The sequence below is a fragment of the Thalassophryne amazonica genome, chromosome 12 (assembly GCF_902500255.1).
Source record: "Thalassophryne amazonica chromosome 12, fThaAma1.1, whole genome shotgun sequence".
Classification (NCBI taxonomy): Eukaryota; Metazoa; Chordata; class Actinopteri; order Batrachoidiformes; family Batrachoididae; genus Thalassophryne; species Thalassophryne amazonica.
The window spans coordinates 88,692,114-88,715,108 of NC_047114.1; the positions used below are offsets into that span (position 1 = coordinate 88,692,114).

Consider the following 22,995-nt stretch of genomic DNA (forward strand, 5'->3'; position numbering starts at 1 on the left):
CATGTTCTGTTACATAATGCAAGTCCCCAAGATGTGAACATATAATAATGCCAAATACAGGCGCCTGTGCATATCTAATGAGGTTTACAAATTAATGTCAGGATTTCTATGACGCACAATGTAGCCACCTCTTTGACTGTCTCATTTTTGTTTGTTTGTTTATTTATATGCATATATATTTTAGGATGCTGAACAGCTTTCTTGGATCATGTACTGAATTTATTATAAGTCATTGCTTTATAATTATTACATTAAAAATTTGTCTGTTGTAGTACAGATTTTCTCTGATATTATGCACCACCAGCATGTCAACTACTAGGAAGGGTTCTATTCAGTCTTTGACTGTTTCTCAGTTTTTAGGCAGTGTGGGAGTCATGCAGCTGAGCACATTGTCACTCTTGCGTCTCATTTTCTTTCTCTCACACTGCTTCTTATTTTGCACTTTGTTTTCTTCTTTTTTGCAGCATTGCAGCTGCTAGGAGACAGGAGCAAACATGCTTTCTTCTCTGCAGCTGCATTAATGCCTCTGAACTTTTTTATGTATTTTTTCCCCTTTCCTATAATTCCTATTAAGCACCATGATTTGGTTTTTAGTCTGTCCTGCTGTCTTAATACTGATTCACGTGCCTGTGTATTTTGTGACAAACCTCTTAGTTTCATTGTCGCTCATTCTCTTCTCTCACCCAAATGTCATGAAACCCACCTCTTCATGAGGTGCATAAAATTTGGAGGCGGTCCGAAATGCAAAGCCTAAAATAATGTGATGTGCTCATATTTATGTAATCCTACCATCCTTGTGCATATGTATTTTTCTGTGAAATGTCTTTTAGCAGTGTCTTTTGGCATTTAGCAGTGAGTGGGCATATCACACAGGCATATTAAAGAATGCCCAAAGTCTGGGATTACTCCGTTTCAGCATCACTGCATGGTGCAAACAGTATGTTTGGGTATAAGCAAAATTTAATGTGCATTTTTATTTCCAGAATACATATGCACAATAGCAAATCACAGGGTACATGTGCACTCACTTTTTTCATCAAAGTTTAACTCCGGGCACCCTGGTCCAGACAAAAGGAGGCCGTGCAAACCATGACACATGGGCTGCAAATTAGCAGCCTTGATTCGAGCTCTGCACAGCAGGCGACTTATTACCCTGCTGTGTGCCTGACACGACAAAACCATCACATGGATCACGTTAAATTTAACACCCCCCCCCCACCCCCCCGGCACTTTGCCGTCAGCTGTCTGGTGTGAAACAGGTGTCATTGAAAAGGAATTTAAATAATGACTTCATAGACACAAACACTGAGGTAGTTTTTCATGACAAGACATCTGCAGCTCAAAAATATATTCCCGGAGGTGGGAGGCAATGTCTGACACTGGACAGCAGGTTTTTTTTTTAAATAATAGTAATGAGAATATATAATAAGAAGCTGATTAGCTAACTGTCAAAACACTTCCCCAAAAAGTTGCCCCACAGAACAGGTGTGTGTGTGTGTGTGTGTGTGTGTGTGTGTGTGTGTGTGTGTGTGTGTGTGTGTGTGTGTGTAAGTCATAATCAAAGCACTGCGAATTTGTTGAAATGATTAATGGATATTTGTGATTTCCCTCCCCAACATGTTGATGGTTCTCGTTGGCCTGGTGGGTCACTAGGCCTGTGGGGAAAACACTGTAACTTAATTTATGCTCTGTCACTGCTTGAGGACAGGCTCATCTGCCACATAGAAAAATGACCGAGAAAAAAATTCCATAAAAACATTTTTCATGTGTTCTAGTTTTTGGGACAGTAAAACCTTTGTATGAGTAGACGACCAAACATAGTGCAAAAGTCCACAAGCTAAACAGATTATTGCATATCTATATGCACCATGTGTAAAGTCTAAAGAGCTTTTTTTTTTTTTTTTTACAAGAGGAAATGTTACTCTGGGTTCATGTGATCTGCAGATATGTTTTATAATCTAGATGAAAACATTCCAGAATAAAATATAATTTTAAAAAATACTCATTATGTGCTGTTTTGTGTGCTTTGCATACCCTTTGTGCAAGCAAAGTTTTGACAATTGTCTTTTTAACAGGGAGACAACGAAACAGGTTAGAGCCTATGGACACCATTTTTGTGAAGCAAGTAAAGGAAGGTGGCCCTGCTCATGGAGCTGGACTTTGTACAGGTAATCTTCATCACTCACTCCGTTAAGACTGTGACACATCGGTGCCTATAACATTTGAGATCTGGGTTCCACTCCCTGGTATGTGCTTCACGCTATCCATCTGTGTCCTTAGACATGACTGCTCATCTGCATTGTCTTAGTTCATCTCACTGTAAATGGGTACTAACCTTGGCTGGGGAAGTGACCTGCAACGGACAGGCATCCTGTCCAGGGAGAGTCGTAGTCTCTAATCCGCCTCACACAACAGTATGAGTTAAGCACTGCCCCAGTTGGCCCCACAGCCTGTGTAGAACCTACACACTTCTTCTGAATTCTAGGTGTTTCCAGTTGCAGACATAAATTTTATTTTGAGGAATGACTTTCAACCAGAGTAGAAAATCAAAATATAGAAAAATTGAACAAATTGGAAAAAAATAAGAAACATAATAGACATCAGAAATAGCAGACATAACAAAAACTCATAAATAGTAGTAACAAGGAATATACAACATAATGTAATATATGTACAAATAGTGCAAAATATTGCAAAGTGGTTTCAGTCTTGAAAGTGCAGGTGAAGATTTCAAAAATTGATGGATGGAATTTCTTGTAAAACTTTTGAGTGAGTAATTGGTATAACTACAGGTAAATTGAACCTTTGGCTGCATTTTAGGAACTAATTGAAGAACCGGTGCTGTAACAAAAAAAAACAAAAACAAAACAAAGACTCGACTGTTCTGGAGCAACAACAGAAGATGGAGCCATTACTTGAGTTTGTACATATAAATGAAGTAGGTCCAATACAGGCCCATCAGGCTGGTGCTTATCCTCAGATACTGTAGCATTCTTTGTGGCTTCTTCCGGTTTAAAGGGAATTTTTCCTTGTCGCCATTAACAGTGGCCCTGTTCATGGGGTGGGTACGCTCTTTGTGTGTGGCACTTTGAGATGTCATAAACATGATGCTTGCTTACGATCATTACCAATTTTTGACCTTTTTTGAGCTTTGCTATTGCTAATTTTATTTATTACTCATCAGGTGATCGAATAGTGAAGGTGAATGGAGCGAGCATTATTGGAAAAGCTTATTGCGAGGTTATATCCTTGATACAAGATAGGTGAGATTTATCACCATTTTTATGTTTGGCATTTGGTGTATTTTCTCTGTACTAACTTTCTTTATTCGCCTGCAGTGGTGACTTTCTTGAACTTTGTGTCATGCCAAAAGATGAAGATATTCTGCAACTGGTATGTTCTCTTTTACAATACTATTCTCCATATATACACATATTTTAAATGTTTTCATAATATAAAAAAAAACCTGGCTTTTTTTACTCCTATTTTTACTGCCACATCTGTTTGTATAGGGGTATTCCAGTTTAAGACACCGTGTTGAGGTGGTAGATTGTTTGTCCCATCAGAGTTCACTATCTAAGCCTGCCAACGAGGCCGCTTTGTCTGTGTAACTTCCAGTCAACTTTGCTTAAATGATTGCAAGAAAGTTCTGACTGAAGAGATTGAGCAAGCTGTCTTTTAGATGAATAACATAGATACTTAAGTTTTATTCAGAACAGCCCACTTGTTTTTCCAGTTCTAAATTATCCACTCTGTGGCACGTTTTCCTATGTTAAACTTTGACATACTCGGCATGACATAGTGAGCAACGTAATTTGTCCTCTGGATTTGGAGGAGCCACTGACCCTTAGAACATTGGTGTTGAATTTGTATTGTGTGGTAGTGAATTCCTCAGTGTCACTTGCCTATGTAGAGGGTGTTAATTGCTGCATATATTTTGCCTAGTTCGATGCTATTTGATTGGATAGTTGTTATGAGGCAAAGCCAATTATATGACCACTGCCTGATGTCTCATGTCCAGAATTAACAAATCAGCTAAAATCAGCTACCTGGGGATGAATTCAAATCTATCAGTATGTGATTTTTTTTTTTAAGCCATTGCAATGCCACAAAGCTCAATGCTAGGAGGTGCTGCTGGTACTGATTTGCAGTTTGACAGCAGTTTCTTCAATGTATAAATTGTAAACGTTTCTACGACTGAAAATTTTTAGTCCCTCTGATTATTTCATATTTGGAGAGAATTCCTTGTACCCGTGCTCAGTTCATTTATCCGTATTCACTTTTTATGCACTTTGCCTGCAGCAGTTTGCCTCACGCAGGCATCCATCCACACTCACGGCACAGCAGAGGTGCTTTTATCTGTAACAAATCACACTAAGTGCTCTGTCAGGATGCTTGGAATCTTATCCCAAGAGCTTCTTGTTTATCTGACAGCCTGTTTATGAATGATATAATGAAAGAGCTAAACAGAAATTTCCTTTGTGGGTTGTTTGTGGTCAGACTGAATCTTCACCATTGACTTGATAGATAATGAATTAAATATTTAGGAGTGTAGTATTACTGCAGTTTGTTTGAATTGTGCTTTCTCAATTGCAAATCAATTTATGTCATAAATAACAGCTCACCTCATATTCCCTCAGGATCTTCCTAAAATTAGCAGTAATTATTATGTAAGACTTTTAGAATTATAGCTTATGTTTATTGATTTATAGGGCTCCAACTATTAATTACTTTCATAATAAAATATTTTTGTTTTATTGATTAAGCAATCATGTTGAATATTTATCATATTGCCATACGCATCAGTTTGTAGTTGGGTTTACCCATTTACCTTAGCTGCTAACTTTAACCGCTTTACTTGTGCGATAGCGTATTTATTAAATATGAGTATGTTTGTTATTGAAGTCATGCTGATGGACAGCACGTCAGAGGAATGTGCTACATGAACAGTGGGAACCGCTAAAGTTCTCATTGTCAAAGTCAGATCTGGAAGCATGCCCCGATGCTGTGTGTTGCCGGATCTGCCACATTACAAAACTGCCTGAGGTTCTGAATACCAACCACCCAGATAGCCAATCACTATGTTATGTTAACCATCATGTTGTGTATAAAAGGAAGCATAATATATTCACTAACATGCGCACAAACACTTTTGTTAGTGCTAAGGAGGCTATATCATCATGCCTCTGTTTGCATGTGTTAGAATGAGTATGTAAAATCCAATGAAGTAATTTGAAAGTTGGTGGAAGGATGGGCTATGGGTAAAGGAAATTATACGAAACTAATTAAGTTTAATTGAAATTAAAATTTTGCCAGGGATCTGGATCAAGGAACAGATCTGGAATTTAAAGTTGTGAGATTGGGCATTTTTGGACAATTTCTTCAAACCTAATGCAGAGGTTAGGCCTGTCATGACAATTACTGTCTCAGCTTATCACATGACATATGGATATGACTTTTGATAATTTTTCCAAGCATAATATTGCCCGTTCACATGTGCATGTTTACATCACAGTTTTGCCAACATGATGCCAGAAAAAAATGACATGGGGATATGTTTTTCTGTCATTTTTGGCTGTGCTGCTGGTGTCTCCTCTCTCTGTTGGCGTTTCATTGCCACCAGGGCTCAGGCTGCTCAACCACACACACGCACAGAGTGACAGTGATATAGGTGAAGTGACTATAATGCGTTACTCACTGGTAACAGGTGTTTTTTTGTTTGTTTTGCTTTGTTTTTGAAGGCTGCATAAAGGCGTGTCTTTTTTTCCATCCATCCATTTTCTTTTGCTTCATCCGGAGTCGGGTCACGGGGGCAGCAGCTCAAGCAAAGCCGCCCAGACCTCCCGATCCACACACACCTCCCCCAGCTCCTCCAGGGGAACCCTGAGGCGTTCCCAAGCCAGCAGAGAGACATAGTCCCTCCAGCGTGTCCTGGGTCTTTCCCCGGGGCCTCCTCCTGATGGGACGTACCCGGAACACCTCTCCAGCGAGGCGTCCAGGGGGCATCCGGAAAAGATGCCCGAGCCACCTCAGCTGGCTCCTTTCAACGTGGAGGAGCAGCGGCTCGACTCTGAGCTCCTCCCGAGTGACCAAGCTCCTCACCCTATGTCTAAGGGAGCGCCCAGCCACCCTGCGGAGGAAACTCATCTCAGCCACTTGTACTCGCGATCTTGTTCGTTCGTCATGAGCCAAATCTCATGACCATAGGTGAGGATCGGAACATAGATTGATCGGTAAATCGAGAGCTTTGCCCCCCCTGCTCAGCTCTCTCTTCACCACGACGGTCCGATACAGCGACCCCTTCACTGCAGACTCACTCGTGAACAAGACCCTGAGATACTTAAACTCCTGCACTTCAGGCAGGGACAGTCCACCGCCCTGAAGAGGACAAGGCACCTTTTTTCCGGTCGAGAACCATGGCCTCGGATTTGGAGGTGCTGATTTTCATCCCGGATGCTTCACACTCGGCTGCAAACTGCCCCAGTGTGCGCTGAAGGTCCTGATTTGAAGGGGTGTCTTTTTTTCAGTTATTCTAAATCAGAACAGAGCGTATGTATGGAGCTAAATCAAGGCCAAAAGTTTTGTAATCTGAAAATAAAAAAAGATTGAAAAAATAAATTTTGAAACTGAAAATTAAAGTTTTGTTCTTGAATTTTATAATCATTTAAAAAGTATTATCAAAATAAAAATAAGTGTAAGATATATATTTTTCAGTTTAAATAAATTTTTGATTCAGCTCTGTAATTTTTTTTTGATCAAATAATTTATTTTCATTCATATTTCTTTTTTCACCTTCAGATCTTATTTTTTCAGTTTCAAACTTTTGGCCCCGTTCTGGTGTGGGAGGGCGTGGCTTCGATTGAGAGGGGCGTGGAATTGTGAGTGACAGCAGAGCAATCAGTCCTCACATGATGTTGCTTTCAGGAAATGTGGGTACTTTGATAGATAATGACTTAACACTTTCTCTCCACTGTGTTGTCTTGATACCTGTAAATAAAGTGATGCTAAAGATGTCTATAATTTAAAATTCTTCTTCTTACTTATAAGATTTTGAATAATCAGGTCCCATCTTATCTTAGGGACCTCATAGTACCATATCACCCCAATAGAGCGCTTCGCTCTCAGACTGCAGGCTTACTTGTAGTTCCTAGGGTTTTTAAGAGTAGAATGGGAGGCAGAGCCTTCAGCTTTCAGGCTCCTCTCCTGTGGAACCAGCTCCCAATTCGGATCAGGGAGACAGACACCCTCTCTACTTTTAAGATTAGGCTTAAAACGTTCCTTTTTACTAAAGCTTATAGTTAGGGCTGGATCAGGTGACCCTGAACCATTCCTTAGTTATGCTGCTATAGACTTAGACTGCTGGGGGGTTCCCATGATGCACTGAGTGTTTCTTTCTCTTTTTGCTCTGTATGCACCACTCTGCATTTAATCATTAGTGATTGATCTCTGCTCTCTTCCACAGCATGTCTTTTACCTGATTCTCTCCCCTCAGCCCCAGCCAGTCCCAGCAGAAGACTGCCCCTCCCTGAGCCTGGTTCTGCTGGAGGTTTCTTCTTGTTAAAAGGGAGTTTTTCCTTCCCACTGTCGCCAAGTGCTTGCTCACAGGGGGTTGTTTTGACCGTTGGGGTTTTTCTGTAATTATTGTATGGCTTTTGCCTTACAATATAAAGCGCCTTGGGGCAACTGTTTGTTGTGATTTGGCGCTATATAAATAAAATTGATTTGATTTGACATTACAAGTAATTCTAGACCACTCTTGGTCATTTTTGATGTTTAAAAACTGGAAAATATGCAAGATTGTAAAGTTTAACACCTATACCTAAAAAAAACGATGTGTCCCAAATCCACACAAGACCATGAACACAGCGCAGCATCACCGCATGGAAATGAAGCAGGTCGCTCATTTTACAGGCTGCAGTGTAGTGTTACAGCTTTCTAAGTGTCGCACAGAGAGACCTGGCTCAGCAGATCTGAAGGAAGCTTTAATATGGCCACAACCAAGCAGACTGCCCGTAAATCCAAAGCCGCCCGGAAGAGCGCTCCGGCTACCAGCGGTGTGAAGTAACCTCGCCGTTACAGGCCCGGCACCGTCGCACTCCACCGCTACAAGAAATCCACTGAGCTGCTGATCCACAAGCTGCCCTTCCAGCACCTGGTGAGAGAAATCACTCAGGACTTCAAGACCGACCTCCGCTTTCAGAGCTCCGCTGTGATGCTCTGCAGGAGGCCGGCGAGGCTGACCTGGTCGGCATCTTGGGGATCAGCAGCTCGTTGGATTTCTGGTAGCGGTGGATCTCTCTCAGCGCCTCAGTGCCGGGCCTGTAACAGTGGGGCTTCTAAACACCGCCAGTAGCCGGAGCGCTCTTCCAGGCGGCTTTGGATTTTGATTTACAGGCGGTCAAGTTTGTTACATCGTTATTAAATTCACTATCTGGTACAACATACGGATCCACTGAACCAACTGCTACACATCGATCACAATAAATAGCTTTATCTCGAGGGTTTAAAGCCTCGTAATAAGTTTTCATTCTCTATTTTCTTTCACGCGCCAGCCTCGTAGTAATCCACAATGGAGACAGGAGCAGAGTCATTATCTATCAAAGTACCTACGTTTCCTGAAAGCAACATCATGTGAGGACTGATTGCTCTGCTGTCACTCACAATTCCACGCCCCTCTCAATCGAAGCCACGCCAGAACGGGGCCAAAGGTTTGAAACTGAAAAAATAAGATCTGAAAGTGGAAAAAAAAGATCTGAAGGTGAAAAAAAGAAATATAAATGAAAATAAATTTGATTAAAAAAAAAATTACAGAGCTGAATCAAAAATTTATTTAAACTGAAAAATATATATCTTACACTTGTTTTTATTTTGATAATACTTTTTAAATGATTATTCAAGAACAAACGTATGTTCAGTTTCAAAATTAATTTTTTTCAATCTTTTTTTATTTTCTGATTACAAAACTTTAATTTTCAGTTTCAAAATGTATTTTTTCAATCTTATTTTATTTTCAGATTACAAAACTTTTGGCCTTGATTTAGCTCCATACGTATGCAGCCTCCTTAACAAAAAGCAATGCACCCAGTATTTTCTGTGTAGCCGTTCAGAGCACTTTAAGTTAAAAATCTTTAAGCGTTTAGTGTTTAAACCCAGCCTGAGTGTTTGTACAAATAATTCTAAATGAAGATGAAGATGAACCCTGCACTCCACAGCTCCACTGCTGTGGTGGGAATGCTTTGTGTTTAAGCCAAATTAGAGATAAGAGTGCATTAATGTAAATGAGCTGGCATGTCAACTGTTTAAAGCTCCTTTGTTTATTTAATGACAGTTTTTAATACAGCCTGAGAACTTTTTTTTTTATTTGCTGTCGATTTTTATTTTATTTATTTAGGATATTTTAATATTTTTTGCACATTCCAATTTCTGAACATGTTTTCAGAATTCAAAGGTTCACTAGCATGTTGCCCGTGGGGATCCACTGGCTCCAGATTGGGTAGTGTCTGTAAAATAGGTAGCTGACATTTTTCAACGGTGGTAATAAATTATGCAAAGTTTTTATACTGAGTTGGAATGGCGTGTGAGTCCAAAAATGTTTTTAGAACCTTTCACATGGGCCAACATAGTGTTTTGCAGCCTAACGCCACAATACGCTGAGGGATGCAAAGGACAACACGAAACAGACGCAAAAAATAATATAATTAAACATGTTTAATTTCTTCGCAGACTTTCGGCGTAGAGCACTGGATGCAGACAGGAAGTAGTTTTCACGCAAGTTGAGGCAACGTAACGGTACTTAACGTGACTGGATGCCACACCCACACAATGCCATGCTACCCGACGTCAATTTCTGATTCCTGCTGTGCTCCGTTGTTGCCGAGCTATAAATCATGCAGCCTGGCTGCAGCTTCTTGGCGCTCTCACCTCATCATGAGTTCCGTTACGATTGTGTTAAGCAAAGTCCATCAACTCCTGCTCACAGACCGTTCACCAGGTAGAAGACATGTCCACATCCAGTGTCCTCACAGAGGACATCTCCACATCTCCTCACGGACGACATCATGTCCACTCACGGACAGATCGTGAGTGTGCGATCGCTGGCTGCAGCTTCGCGGTCACAGGAACTAGAAGAGAAATCTGAGCACACACCTGCTCATTACAGCCTGGCTGCAGCTTCTTTACACTCTAACCTCCTCAAGCTTCTCCCCCCCCCCCCCCCCCCCCCCCCGCTGCACGCAGCTGACACAGACATTCCTGCATCAGTCAGAAATGTTAGTCCTATCAGCTTTCTGTTTTTGCAGCGTTCATCCTTCACTCAAAATACATAAACATACCAAACTGCAAATATCAGCTCTCCCCAGTTTCTCTGTGATCGAAACCATACACACGCATACACACACACAGAGGCCACTTGACTATTATAATATAGATTACTGTCTGAAAGGGGACACTTTCAGTATCAGTTACGTAAACAATGTTAAAGTGACGGTAATATCATTCATGAAAAATATTTCTTGCATAATATATCGGCCACTACAAATTGTTATTGTGACAGACCCAGCACCGATCTTATTATTTGGTAGAGAAAAAAGCAAGTGTATTTGTCCAGTGATTTTCTATTCATAGATTTACTTTAGTTCAGATCCAGATACTGATCCAGAGCCTATGGTATCTTTAGACCACAGCAGCCTGCTAGAGAACTGTAAAGATTAGTTTGTTTTGGGCTACATTTAAATGAAAGGGAACTCGGCCCGAATGTTAAACTCATTTTTGTTTTGTTTTTAAATTCATATTAGCTGTTTTTGTTTTATCCTCAATTATACATTGCCTTGGATCATATTTCCTACCATGCGTTAAAGTTAATGTTAATGTGGTTTATTTCATCTGAATTGTTTCAGTTTTATCACAATGATATAACATTGTACTCAATTAAAATTAAATTAATTTTTTTTTAAATTAAATTAAATTAAAACACTTTGTTTCTGATATTCCTTCCCTGTTCCTTTTACCGGTTGGCCCTTACTTTTGTCTGCCCTTTTCGCTCCAAGCTCATTTTTACAGTCCGCTGCATCTGCACATGTGATGCAATGTGATAGTTATCGCTCTCCTCAGCATCACTTGTTCCACTGCCGCAAATAAAATTCCAATGACTGTATGCAAATGGATAGATGAGGATTATGAGAGACGCTAGCAGGATGGCGTTTGTGCGGTTGGCGGCAGCACAGTGACTGCTTAGAAACAGGCAGCAGTTGCTTAGCAAAGAGACGGTGAGTGTACACTGAGAGAGCAGAAAAGGGAGGCACTGTGCACACGGAAAAGAGACAGAACAGCTTGAGTGATGACATGAAACCCGTCGAAGAAATCAGCTGTGTCAAACAGGTTGATGCTGAAAGAAAAGGAGATGAAAGAAATAGTGGGAGGTGTAGCTGTAGCATCAGAGCTGAATGTATAATCAGCTGCTGCTGCGTCTGTCATGTGAGCACGGACAGAGAGAGAGAGGGAGAGAGAGAGAGAGACGTAGCATGGAGGCACCCTGTTCACTTAGAGTAATATTCTCATAGAAGAAGGATGGAACCATGGGGACTTAACAGCAGAATGAGAGGCAAGCTTCTGCTCCTGCCACCTCACCCAGCACAGACTGGGACAAGCAGGTTGTAACGTGGCAACCCCTGCATCTTCCTCCCTCAGTACAGCCGCTGTTGCTCTAGTATATTTTTAGCATGTCAAGCCCAGGCAGTTCTGTAGCTTTTACACGTTCTCTTCAGTGTGATCTTCTTGTCTGTTATTTATTTAACAATGTGTGCATTTTCCTCTGCTGGCATCTTTCTCTTTGACTGTCTCTCCCCTTGTTTCTTAATTCTCTCATTTTCACACGCTGTAACGGCAGCGTTTTTCTCTGGAAACTACTAATCCGGTAAGCAAACGGCATATGGAATCGTCACTGGATGTTGACATGTTGTGCTTGCTGCTTTATTTTATGTGTCATGCATGTTGGCATCATCGTCACAAGGTGTATGCCTGTTTTAAAAAATCCCCCCCCCCTACGTTATTACTGTATCATTTCCCGAAGCCAGTCTTGGTTATTTAATGGCCAGCTCTGTGACAGTGATGCTTATGTGTAGCCTGGAAATGGCTGATACACATTGATTCCAGTACCTGTTAGAGCTGGCATCCAGCTGGCCCCTCAGTGGAGCCTCGCCCCTTCTTCATCCTCCATGCCAGATGTCATTAATGTGATAAAAACAAGTGACTTCTGAACTCTCCTGCAAGCTCATACTTACAAAACTGATTGCTTTGCCACATGTAGAAGTTAATTTGACTCCAAGTAGGAGGATTGACTTCCTCATGCCTTACCAATTTGATTGTTTTTATACCTGCTGCAAACACGATTTTAGGGGTTACAAAATATTCACCCTGACGAGCCATCTGTCAGTCATTGGCCCAAGTAAGCGCAAATCTTCTAAACCACTTTGTGTTTCTGTGAAGCCTTATGCAAGAGCACGGAGCTCAGTAGGATAAGGAGATGGGCTGCCAATATGTAATATTGAGTTTGAGTCCCAATCATGCGTCCTTGGACACTGTTCCAGTCCACCCAGCTGCAAATGGGTGCTGGCCTTGGCTGGGATCCCGTCCAGGAAGAGTCGTCCACTCTTACCTGGTTCGTGCTATTGAATCTGGGGATAAGCACCGGCACAGAAGGGCCTCAACATCTGCAATATTGCAATATGAATTACTTAAGCCACCTTGACACTTGCACAAATTTTATCCCCGCACTGGCACGCAATATTCCGTGCCAATGAGTAAACTCTTTGTAAATTGTGCATTGCCAGTGCACAAAGAAAATTTTAAAATGTTCAAAATTTCTGGCATGCATAAATTTTGTGCGATGTGTGTGAACTAGTCGTGAACATTGTGCAACCTATTCGCCATCAATGCGTATCATTGCGCCAGGGCCTTGCACAGTTTACGCAGAGTTTGTGACGGGTTTACTCATTGCTGCGCAGGATTGCGTGCCAGTTTGGGTATCAGATTTGTGCAAGTGTCAAGGAAGGCTTCATGTATACCATCTAATGACACACCTTGACACGATGAAATGCGTGCCAGTGCGGGGATCAAATTTGTACAAGTGTCAAGTTCCCTTTACTCACACAATGTTACTCAACATGTGAAGATGTGGAAGAAGAAAATAATCCCATCTGAAGTCTTCAAGGAAGATAATTGGACTTTTAGTTTATGCATCAGGTTTGTCAATTATAGATAAACATACTTGTTGGCTTCTTCAGTACGGAAATTAACCAGTTTGTCAAGTCCCATATGTAATTACATTTACTGCCACCGTAGTATGTATTACAAAACATGCAAGCAACTACTATGGCAGAGGGGAGGTATCATATTTTCCTCTATTTTAATGGTTTATGATCAAAGCAGATAAATTAGGTAATAACCCTGTTGTGTCTGTCGATTTGCGGATGTTAATGCTGGATTTTACTGTTGCAAATTGAGAAAAAAAAGGCTATTTGCAACCATAATCCAGCATTAACGTCTGCAAATCATGAGAGACAAGAGGGTTATCCCCATTCTAATCCAATTCCAACGTTTGCATGGATCTGTGTCCACCACTGGAGGCTAGATCTTAATCCGCATAATAATATAGTTTGGTAAAAATGTTACGCAGTTAAAGGGTGTGGGCGGCTCGTCAAATCTTAGCGTGGCAACAGCATCTTCATGCCAAACTGGAAATTCTGTGAGCAGAATCTACATCACTACTTTTGTATTGTATCTGAAATGAATCCATTTTGGTGTCATTGCTCCACCAGTTGTTTTTTTTTTTCTTCTTCTTCTTCTTCATCTTTTTCTTCTTTTTCATGTTTAATGGTGGTTGGCAACCTCTCACTCTCAGCTGATAGCGCCATTATTGACATCTGCGTAGCGGCGCACAAGGACAGGGCGCAGAGTAACACATTAAATGTTAAATGGTTTTAATATTTTGCCACCATTTTCACGATATTTTATGGTCTGAAATCTCACACGATTACCCAGTCACATTAGCGGGAAAAAATGCAATTGGATTAGAATTGTATTTATTTTCCCTTTTACAAGTTGACATTTTGAATACTTCAATGACCCTTCAATTCAATTTTGTGCTAAATGGGAGGTGAGAATATTGGCATTGACACTAAAACGCCATAGCCTTCCAAACCTTGGAGGATAATCAGGGAGGTTAAATATAGCGTGTCGACTGTGAGGAATGCATGATGTCCTCTGTCTGAGGTTACAGTCTGTCAGTCTCGACTGCATAAATGAGATGGTGGTTTCCTGTACACAGTTCTACTCATTTAGATGTTTTTTTTATACGCGTGTGTATATATATATATATATATATATATATATATATATATATATATATATATATATATATATATATATATATATATATATATAAAACACTGAACATTTATGTACATAGTAACCTCTGACTGTGTTTGTGTGTGTGTCTATATATATATATATATATATATATACTCGTGTATATATATATATATATATATATATATATATATATATATATATATATATATATATATATATATATAAATAAACTTTTATTTATCTTACAGCATTTGCAGCAAACCATTGGTTAACATCTCTGTTTGTGTTCATATAGTCTTCCTTCTTCATGTATTTTCTCTTATGGATGAGTGAACATTACCACCAGAACACTAAATAAGGAGCAGATGAAGACTACTGACACTCCTGCACTGCTAACTCCTACGCTCACTCATACTGCAACACAGGCTGCCCACACACATACATCTAGCAGCATTTGTAATATCACACTTGACTTCTCTAGCATTTAGTTGTGCACAGTTGAATCTAGTGCATTCTTGCAAATGCAGCTGTCTTTCCATTGTAACACTTTTTTGTTCCTGTGTCTATAGGCCTACTCCCAAGATGCCTACCTTCGTAGCCACAACACCTACAGTGGAAATGCCTGTCACATTCCTGAGCCACCTCCTGTATGCTACCCTAGAGTAGACTGTAAACCTGTGGGCATGGCCCAGGCGACAGACCAGACAGGGCTGGTCTGTCGTGGGTCATTGGCACTTCCTGAGCATGGGTACCGCAAGGAGGTTCCCATGCCCCCATCTTTCCCACACCGGCAATACCCAAAAAGCCAAATAGCAGTGTGCATGCGCAACGACAATGTGAGGACAGTGGTGGTTCCTCCTGATACATCCCATATTGGGCGTGTTGGTCCAGCACATAGAATGGATTGCGTGGACCCTGTCTTTATCAGAGGAAGGCCTGGCTCAGTAGCTCAATACCCTCAGTCCCGGAAAGCTGATTTTCATCCCAGTAGTGCAGGAATGGTGGTGTATGGAAGTCAGGCATCTCACTATCCAACAGATCATCAAAACATTGATTGGAGAACTTACCAAACATACAGGGAGTATATTGACAACAAAGGAATTCACTCCCATGGTAGTCGAACTATCCAGGAGCGGCTGGACAGTCTGCGAGCTGCCAATCAGAACACCTTCAGCACCTCTCCACATATTCTCAGAGCCGACTGGGGCGCTAAGGTGGTACGACGCAGAAGCACCTCCCATGATCGGTCGTACCATGGGCCACCACCGCACTTTCAGATAGCCCCACGTAGTGCCTCGCAGGACCGTTTGCTCGGAACAGAGAGGGTGAGCCAAGCCAGAAACTGGCCTCCTCGCAGTACATCTCAAGGTGGCCTTATGCAGAAATCCCGGGCACACTCAGTAGACTATGTTGAAACTGTAGAGGTTGCTCAACCTATACAAAGAAGAGGAGGTTATGGAAGGTCAGACCAATGTACTAGACCCAGTAGACAGTCTATGCCCAGGCAGGCTGTTCTTTGCAGGCCTACCATTGCATACAGAAGCGGCATAAAGGGAGCTCCCAACCTTTCTCTATACCCTAAAGAACCAGACTCTGTCCAGACGCGCTCTTCTCCCATGCTCTCTGAGAGACCCTCACATTTTGGAAAGAACACAAATGTTGAACACCCTGTTGCTGACCAAAGAACTGTAGTTAAATCTCAAAATGCACGCCACACTATACAGCAAGGGCCAAGCAGAGTGCGAGCTGAAGCTATACAGCCTGCTGAAGTTGGCAGAAATGCAGCATTGGTTGGACTTAGGTCATCTTCATGCTCCACCCCAAAACAGAAGCCCCAGAGGCCTAGTATTCTGAAACCACCTCAATTAGATTCTCTGAGCCACACGAATGGACGGAGCCCTACAGAAACTGGGGTAGTTCTCAGGGAGAAATCACACTCTGGAAAGAACACCAGCCCTCTGCGGCACCCCTCCTACATCCTGGCTGTAAATGATGGAGGAGCAGATGTGGTGGCATGCTGGCTTCCTAATGATGCACGCCGAGAGATTCATATGAGGCGCCTTGAAGAGCAACATCACACCTCCTGCTCCAGTAACCTGGATGAGTCTCTGGACTCTATTCCATTCATAGGTGAGCTAACAATTACCTGTAACTCTTGATTGACACCCAGTTTTATCATGGCAACTGCAACAGGCAGTAGTTACATTGCAGGCTGAATAGCCACCATATGATAACAATAGTATTGGTAGATTAATAAATTAATTCATCTCACTTGGTAGATAGTCAGTTTTAATGGCTTTTGAACAAGATTTTGATGTGTCGTATCGGAGGCACCAGGCGGACATCCCTCAATCCAACCCCAATCGAGAGGATTCCCTATCAACAGTGTTGTACCGATTATCAAGGGATTCTAACGTCTAGTCCTAGTAAAACCAGGCTAAAAGGTAGTGGTAAAGTTGAGAGGAAAACTCTATCAACGGCATTGTACTGATTCATTGAGGGATTTTAACATCTACTCCGAGTAAGAATACTGAATAGCAATAGTATTGATAGATTAATAAATTAATTCATCTTACTTGGTAGATAGTCAGTTTTAATTGTTTTTGAACAAGATTTTTTTTTAAGTCTTTTAATATATCTGCTTGAGATTAAACGGCTGCCATTTCAAAGGTATGAACATTTGAGGTATTTGCAATGCTCTGAAAATATTCAAGAAAAATGTTTTTAGCACAGGTACCCCGTTATGGCCAGGTGAAAAATGAATAAGTGTACATTAAATATTCATCACTCATATTCAACTGCTTATCCGGGATTGCATCGTGGGGGCAACAGCTCCAGCAGGGGACCCTAGACTTCCCTTTTCTGGGCCACATTGACCACCTCTGACTGGGGGATCCCAGGGCATTTCCAGGCCAGTGTGGAGATATAATCTCTCCATCTAGTCCTGGGTGTTCCCCAGGGTCTCCTCCTAGACGGGCGTGCCTGGAACACCTCCGTATTTCATTGGCTAAATTTGCAGAACCTCTAAATATAAATTACAGCACTCAGGGAGAGTGCTGCATTTTTCTGTGGCTAATGTATGCACTCTGTGGGGGCTGTGGTTTATTTATTTATAGTTTAAAGTGACCACATTGATGTGCTGATTCCAACGTGAACATTTCTAAACCCAGTAGTTCCCAACATAGAAGTGATCCAACCAGCCAACACTTGCCTTTTATGTCGATTTATTTTCTTCATCAGAAAAAGTTCTATTCATGTTAACTGTAGAAGGTGAAATAATTAAGTTGGTAGATTTCCTCATTTAAGTTTTGAAAAAGAAACAAAGTTTTTTCAGTCATACCACAGCTTAAGGTTTGGTGATTTTTCCACATTTGTAGAAAGTCAGTCTTCTGGAAGTGCTTGTGCTGTCTCTTAAGAGTGTTAAGATAGTTTTGTACACTTCTGGTTTTATTTTTATTTCATTGTTTCACATTCTGTATTGTATTGACTTAGAATAATTAATGCCATGATTCCACACACTCCGATATAGTAGGTGGCGGTATACGCTACTAAGCGATTTTGCAATCTGCCAATAAATGCAAAGAAGTAGTAGTAGTTGTTTTATTTATTTAGAAGTGGTAAATTTATTTCTCAGACAGCGGCTGACGACCTGACCGAGGCGACGGCCTTAGAGCAGTGATTTACGATGGATTTACTCGTTCACATCTTGAAAATGATGACATCTTTTAGGACTTGTATGCTTCCGTGCATGTGTGATGGATTCCATCCAGTTGTTGAGTTTTCTCTGTGATCAGTTTAAAAGTGAGGAAATATTCATAATTAATAGCTGCTGTCAGTGTGTTAATTAGTGTGCCTTGAGCTCATTGCTGTGGTTGCTTTGCTGGAGGCAACAATGGTACATAAAGATGAAGCAGTGTTAGATTTTGCATCTTAAATGTTCCTTAGTTTTTAAAGCTATGCATCAGCACTCAGATTTTCAAATATTTTCTGGATATTTTCTTTGTTTGTTTTGTATTTGTTTTGTTTTGTCGTCCTCTCCCTATATGTGTGTCTGTTTTCACTGACTTGTTTTATATACCATATTTTGAAGTAAAATGAATAATATACGTAGTTTGCTTATCCAGAGGATTGGTTGATTTTTGAGCACCGCAAGAAAGTCTGTGTCTGTTTATGGTTCAAACCCGAGTAAAGAGGGCCATCTGTTATTGCTTATCTCATTATTTTGTTCTCGATAGACATAAAGGAAAAATTTTATGCTCTGCAGGTAGGCCGGAAGAACTGGGTCACACAGCAGTATTGGAGGATTTTCATTTAACCCATGGGAGCAGAAGTTGGCTTCTGAATTAAGTTTGAGTCTGTTTGAAGTAGTTAGTGGAGGTGATGGTCTAGTGGTTAAGCGTTGGGCTTGAGACTAGAGGATCCTCGGTTCAAATCCCAGTCTGACCGGAAGAACACTAAGGGCCCTTGGGCAAGGTCCTTAATCCCCTAGTTGCTCCCAGTGTGTAGGGAGCACCTTGTATGGTAGCACCCTCACATCGGGGTGAATGTGAGGCATTATTTGTAAAGCGCTATATAAATTCAGTCCATTTACCATTTACCACCACCTTCCTCTATTGTGTGTTAAATGTAAATGTAGCACATACAGCAAAGTTCACTTAAAGCTGGTTATCAAATCTTAAAGATAAAGCTCCGTTTACACATAGACAGTAAGAGCTCCCGGAAGCATCCAGGAAGAGTTTTTGGCCATCTTAAGGATCACACGCCGTTGTTAACGCCGGCACTAGGGGCGTGGCTTAGTTCCGGCTTTACCGGGAATCGTCGAAAAAATTATTCAACATGTCAAATAATTCCGGGAGCGCTCCCGGAGAATTCGCGTGACGACGGAGACAGCGCGAACAATGGTGTTTGATACTTTTTAATTGCCGTTTCATCCTGCCCCTTCCTGTAGTGCCGCAGTTTACACCGCCGTAATTGGCGGCCGGCGTTGTATCCCTAATCAACGGCGTGTAAAACGGCGATAGAGCCCACATTGGTGTCCTCAAGGGCGTTTTAACCAGCGACAGAGGCAGAGAAAACGGCGGTGCTAGCGGACAGTACATCGTTCTAAATGCCACCTCCCGGTTAACGGATTTCCTAACGGCCGATAGGTGGCGGCCAGTATAAAAACGCTAGTGCGCTGCATGCAGGCCTCTCACTCGCGCCCAGCTCCAGATATTTTTGCAGAGAAGCTCCAGTATGCCTCCTAAAAGAAAATTGACAGCGGCAAGGACTTACCAAGAGGTCTGGTTCAGAAGCAGAGGGTAGCCCTGTGGTGGAGACGGAGCAACACATTGAGGAGGGGAAAAAGGAAGGAGAAGAAAAGGCTGAGTATGATCTCCCTCTCCCTGCAGTGACAGAGGCTTCAGCCTATTATACTCTGGAGGCGGTGCCTATATGCAAAAGTTCCTGGAGTAACGCAGGATTTGCCTGGATAAATCCAGCGGTACACCGGGCATTATCGGCGGCAGCAGAACACCGCCGTTCTCACGCGCGTCTTAACCTGCAATTCTAAAGGATAAAAGTGGGTATTAACCCCTGCTGCCTGACGTGTGCCAGATGCTACGGCGTCAAAACGCCGCTTTATTCGGCAGATTTAGCAGCATTTTATCCGCGTATTTGCGGCTAGTACGGCTGTCAAAACGCCGGCAAAATGCTCCTCCCCTTTCCACTGCGAAAACAGCCGGAACTACCGCGAACTTCGGTCTACGTACTACCCGCCGACAAAACCGTCTATGTGTAAACCATGCTTAACCCTTTACCTCCCTGTTCTCATTGGGTAGTTTTAGACCTTTAATAAATATTTATATACATTTTTTTTTATTCTAGGGCAGTTTTTTTTTTTTTTTTTTTTGTATGAAAGATGTCTAATGCTGAGGGGAACACAGATTTTTTTTTTTGACATATCCAAACTATTAAGCACGTGCATATTAAGCACATGTATTTTTGTACCCATCTGCAGATTTTAAATATAAACCTTTCCAATAATTATATGAATGGTGAACAGCAATTTTAAATTAACATTAATAAATAAAAGTATTTTATTGTGTGGGTGGTACTCTGGTGTCTTCATTGGTCTGTTCATCAACACTGTCAGAAGTCATTATTCCCCTATAAAAACACAGAACCTCTGCCAGGCCAAAAGTATCTATTTCTGTAATGATACCAACTTAAAACAAGAAAGATGAAATAACAAAAAATAATAACAGATATCTATTAATTTGGAAATCATTTAATCACTGTGATGATTAGAGATGGAGGTGGATTGATTTAAAATAGAAAATAAATCAGTATTAAATAAGATAATTATTAAAGTGGTCTTATGGAGCAAAACAAGTAAAAGTAAGTCCCTTTGGCTACTCCCTTGTTTCAAGGTTGCCACAGCAGATCCGAGCTGGATGCCCTTCCTGACACAACCCCACATTACACGAAGAATGGGCAGGACTAGGGTATTTAACCACTGGGCCGCCACCCGTGACATAGTGCAAAACCAGTTATACTGTGATGCAGTACCATCACCATTCAAAAAGTGGCAAATACTGTATTAGTTTTACCTCATATCGCTCATCTCTACTTTGTTGTGTGATAACTTACAAGCACAAAAAAGAGAGCAAATTTGCACTTCTGAATAGCATATAGTTATTGTGAAAATGAGTGTCAGTCATAAGTATCCATAGACTGTAAAACCTGTGCCAAATCAACATGCAGAGCAATTGGTGATCTGCTGTGGCGACCCCGAATAGAGAAAAAAGGGAGAAGCCAAAGGGACTTATTTTTTGGAAATACCAAACTGATGCAACAAGCTAGTAAGTACACCTCTTGCTCTTTTTTAGCATTATAAAACAAGAGGAGAGGTTGTGTCTTTTGCAAAAGAGTGGGTGGATTTATAATACGTAAATTCCTAAAAAAAAAAACAACTATAACAAGAAACCAGCACACAGACCAGAATAAAAAAATAGGTTCAAGTTAAATGGCTTTGGCTGTCTTTTTTTTTTTTTTTTTTGGTGCTTTTCCGTGTAAAACAGTGCACACATTTGACCAGATTTATTTGTGAATAGGTTACATAATTAATTTTTTAAAATAAATTTAATGTACACCGTGGTCAGTAATGCCAGCAGTTGCTTTAAACAAAAGTTGTTCTAAATAAATTTGGAACCAGAAAGATGAGGGTCTCTGCTGTCTTTTACAGCTGTCCTGCCGCAGGTCTACCATGCCTGTTGTGGTCCTTGTTATAATGTTGGTCATTGAGGATGCCAAGTGCAGACAAAGCAGGCCATTAGAGTGATAGTTCAGCACCACTATTCTGGGAGTAGTGTCCTTGACAGAAGAACAGAGCGCCAGTTCAGCCGGCCTGTGGGTCTCCATCAATAGCCTTTTTGAAGACCACCAGTGCTGTGAGATCAGTCTTTTGTAGCCCAAATCATCTGTGTTTATTAGTCTTCAAGACAGCCTATTCTGTTGAGATGACAGTGGCCCCCAACGCTTTACACACTATATTGTGTAGTTAATTTTACATGGACTTGGTGTTTGATAGCGAATTTCTCTGAGAACTGATCTCTTGGTTCTGCATTGTTATTTTGATATTTTTGTCTGGTGTGGTTGAAATAATAATGATATTTAACAATATTGATATCACTAAATGACTAAGTAAACAGATTTTTAACAGTACATCTTTTCAGTATGAATTAAATGAGAGAAACTGAGGGATGGAGGGTGGACTGGACCACAACACATTAGCACACCTTTCTCACCAACAGATCATCCCTGGCCACCGGTGCACCATACTCCTTGTACATATAGAGTTGTTCCAGGAAGGGCGCTCGATATAAACCTTGATCCAAATCGACGTGTTGACATTGTCATATGGCAGAACAGGTAGTTCTGTGGGTTAGGAGTTGGTCTTCAAACACTCAGGCCTTGGTTTGATTCCTGATCACAGTCCCTGTCTGTGTCCTTGTTCAAGACACATCATCTGCATTGTGCACAACTGTAAATGGCCACTGACAAAGGCTGGGTGAATAACTCATGATTAATTGACTGCTGTCCTATCCAGGGATAGTCATAGACTCTCACCCATTTCACTCTGTAATATCTGGGGACAGGTACCAGCACAGACAGGCCTCATGGCCTCTATAAGACTTGCTTCTTTTATGATAGATCCATTCTAAATGAGATATTACATGTAAGCAAACATTTACATCTGCTGTTGAACCACGTCAGAAAGTCTCCATATGTGGGCAATACAAACAGCCTCTGTTCACAAAAACTTGTTGTATTGCACGAGGATATTAGCAGGCGTGCAAGGAATTGCATGACTAAAATTCAGTGGGTAGTACAATAACACGCCTAACCTCCTAACACCTAACACAAATGTATATCTGAGTAATTGGCACACAAGACTGACACAGTTATAATATTGGAACATTAGGACAGGTCCTTGATTCAAATCCCAGCCTGACTGGAAAATCACTAAGGACCCTTGGGCAAGGTCCTTAATCCCCTAGTTGCTCCCAATGTGTAGTGAGCACCATGCATGGCAGCACCCTGACATTGGTGTGTCTGTGAGAATGGGTGAATGTGAGGCATAATTGT

General features: G+C 41.3%; 1 protein-coding gene across 5 annotated transcripts in view; it reads left to right on the plus strand.

Annotated features, from left to right (window-relative positions):
* arhgap21b (Rho GTPase activating protein 21b) overlaps positions 1-22,995 on the plus strand; it is a 124,732-nt gene that overhangs the window by 64,505 nt on the left and 37,232 nt on the right. The window contains exons 5-9 of one of the 5 annotated variants that reach the window (XM_034182805.1): positions 2,076-2,168; positions 3,185-3,263; positions 3,339-3,393; positions 11,885-11,911; positions 14,937-16,497. In XM_034182805.1, the coding sequence (XP_034038696.1) occupies positions 2,076-2,168; positions 3,185-3,263; positions 3,339-3,393; positions 11,885-11,911; positions 14,937-16,497 (1,815 nt within the window). Of the gene's footprint in view, positions 1-2,075; positions 2,169-3,184; positions 3,264-3,338; positions 3,394-11,228; positions 11,685-11,884; positions 11,912-14,936; positions 16,498-22,995 lie in introns of those variants that run through there. The other 4 variants (XM_034182806.1, XM_034182807.1, XM_034182808.1 and 1 more) reach the window with 4 other exon arrangements.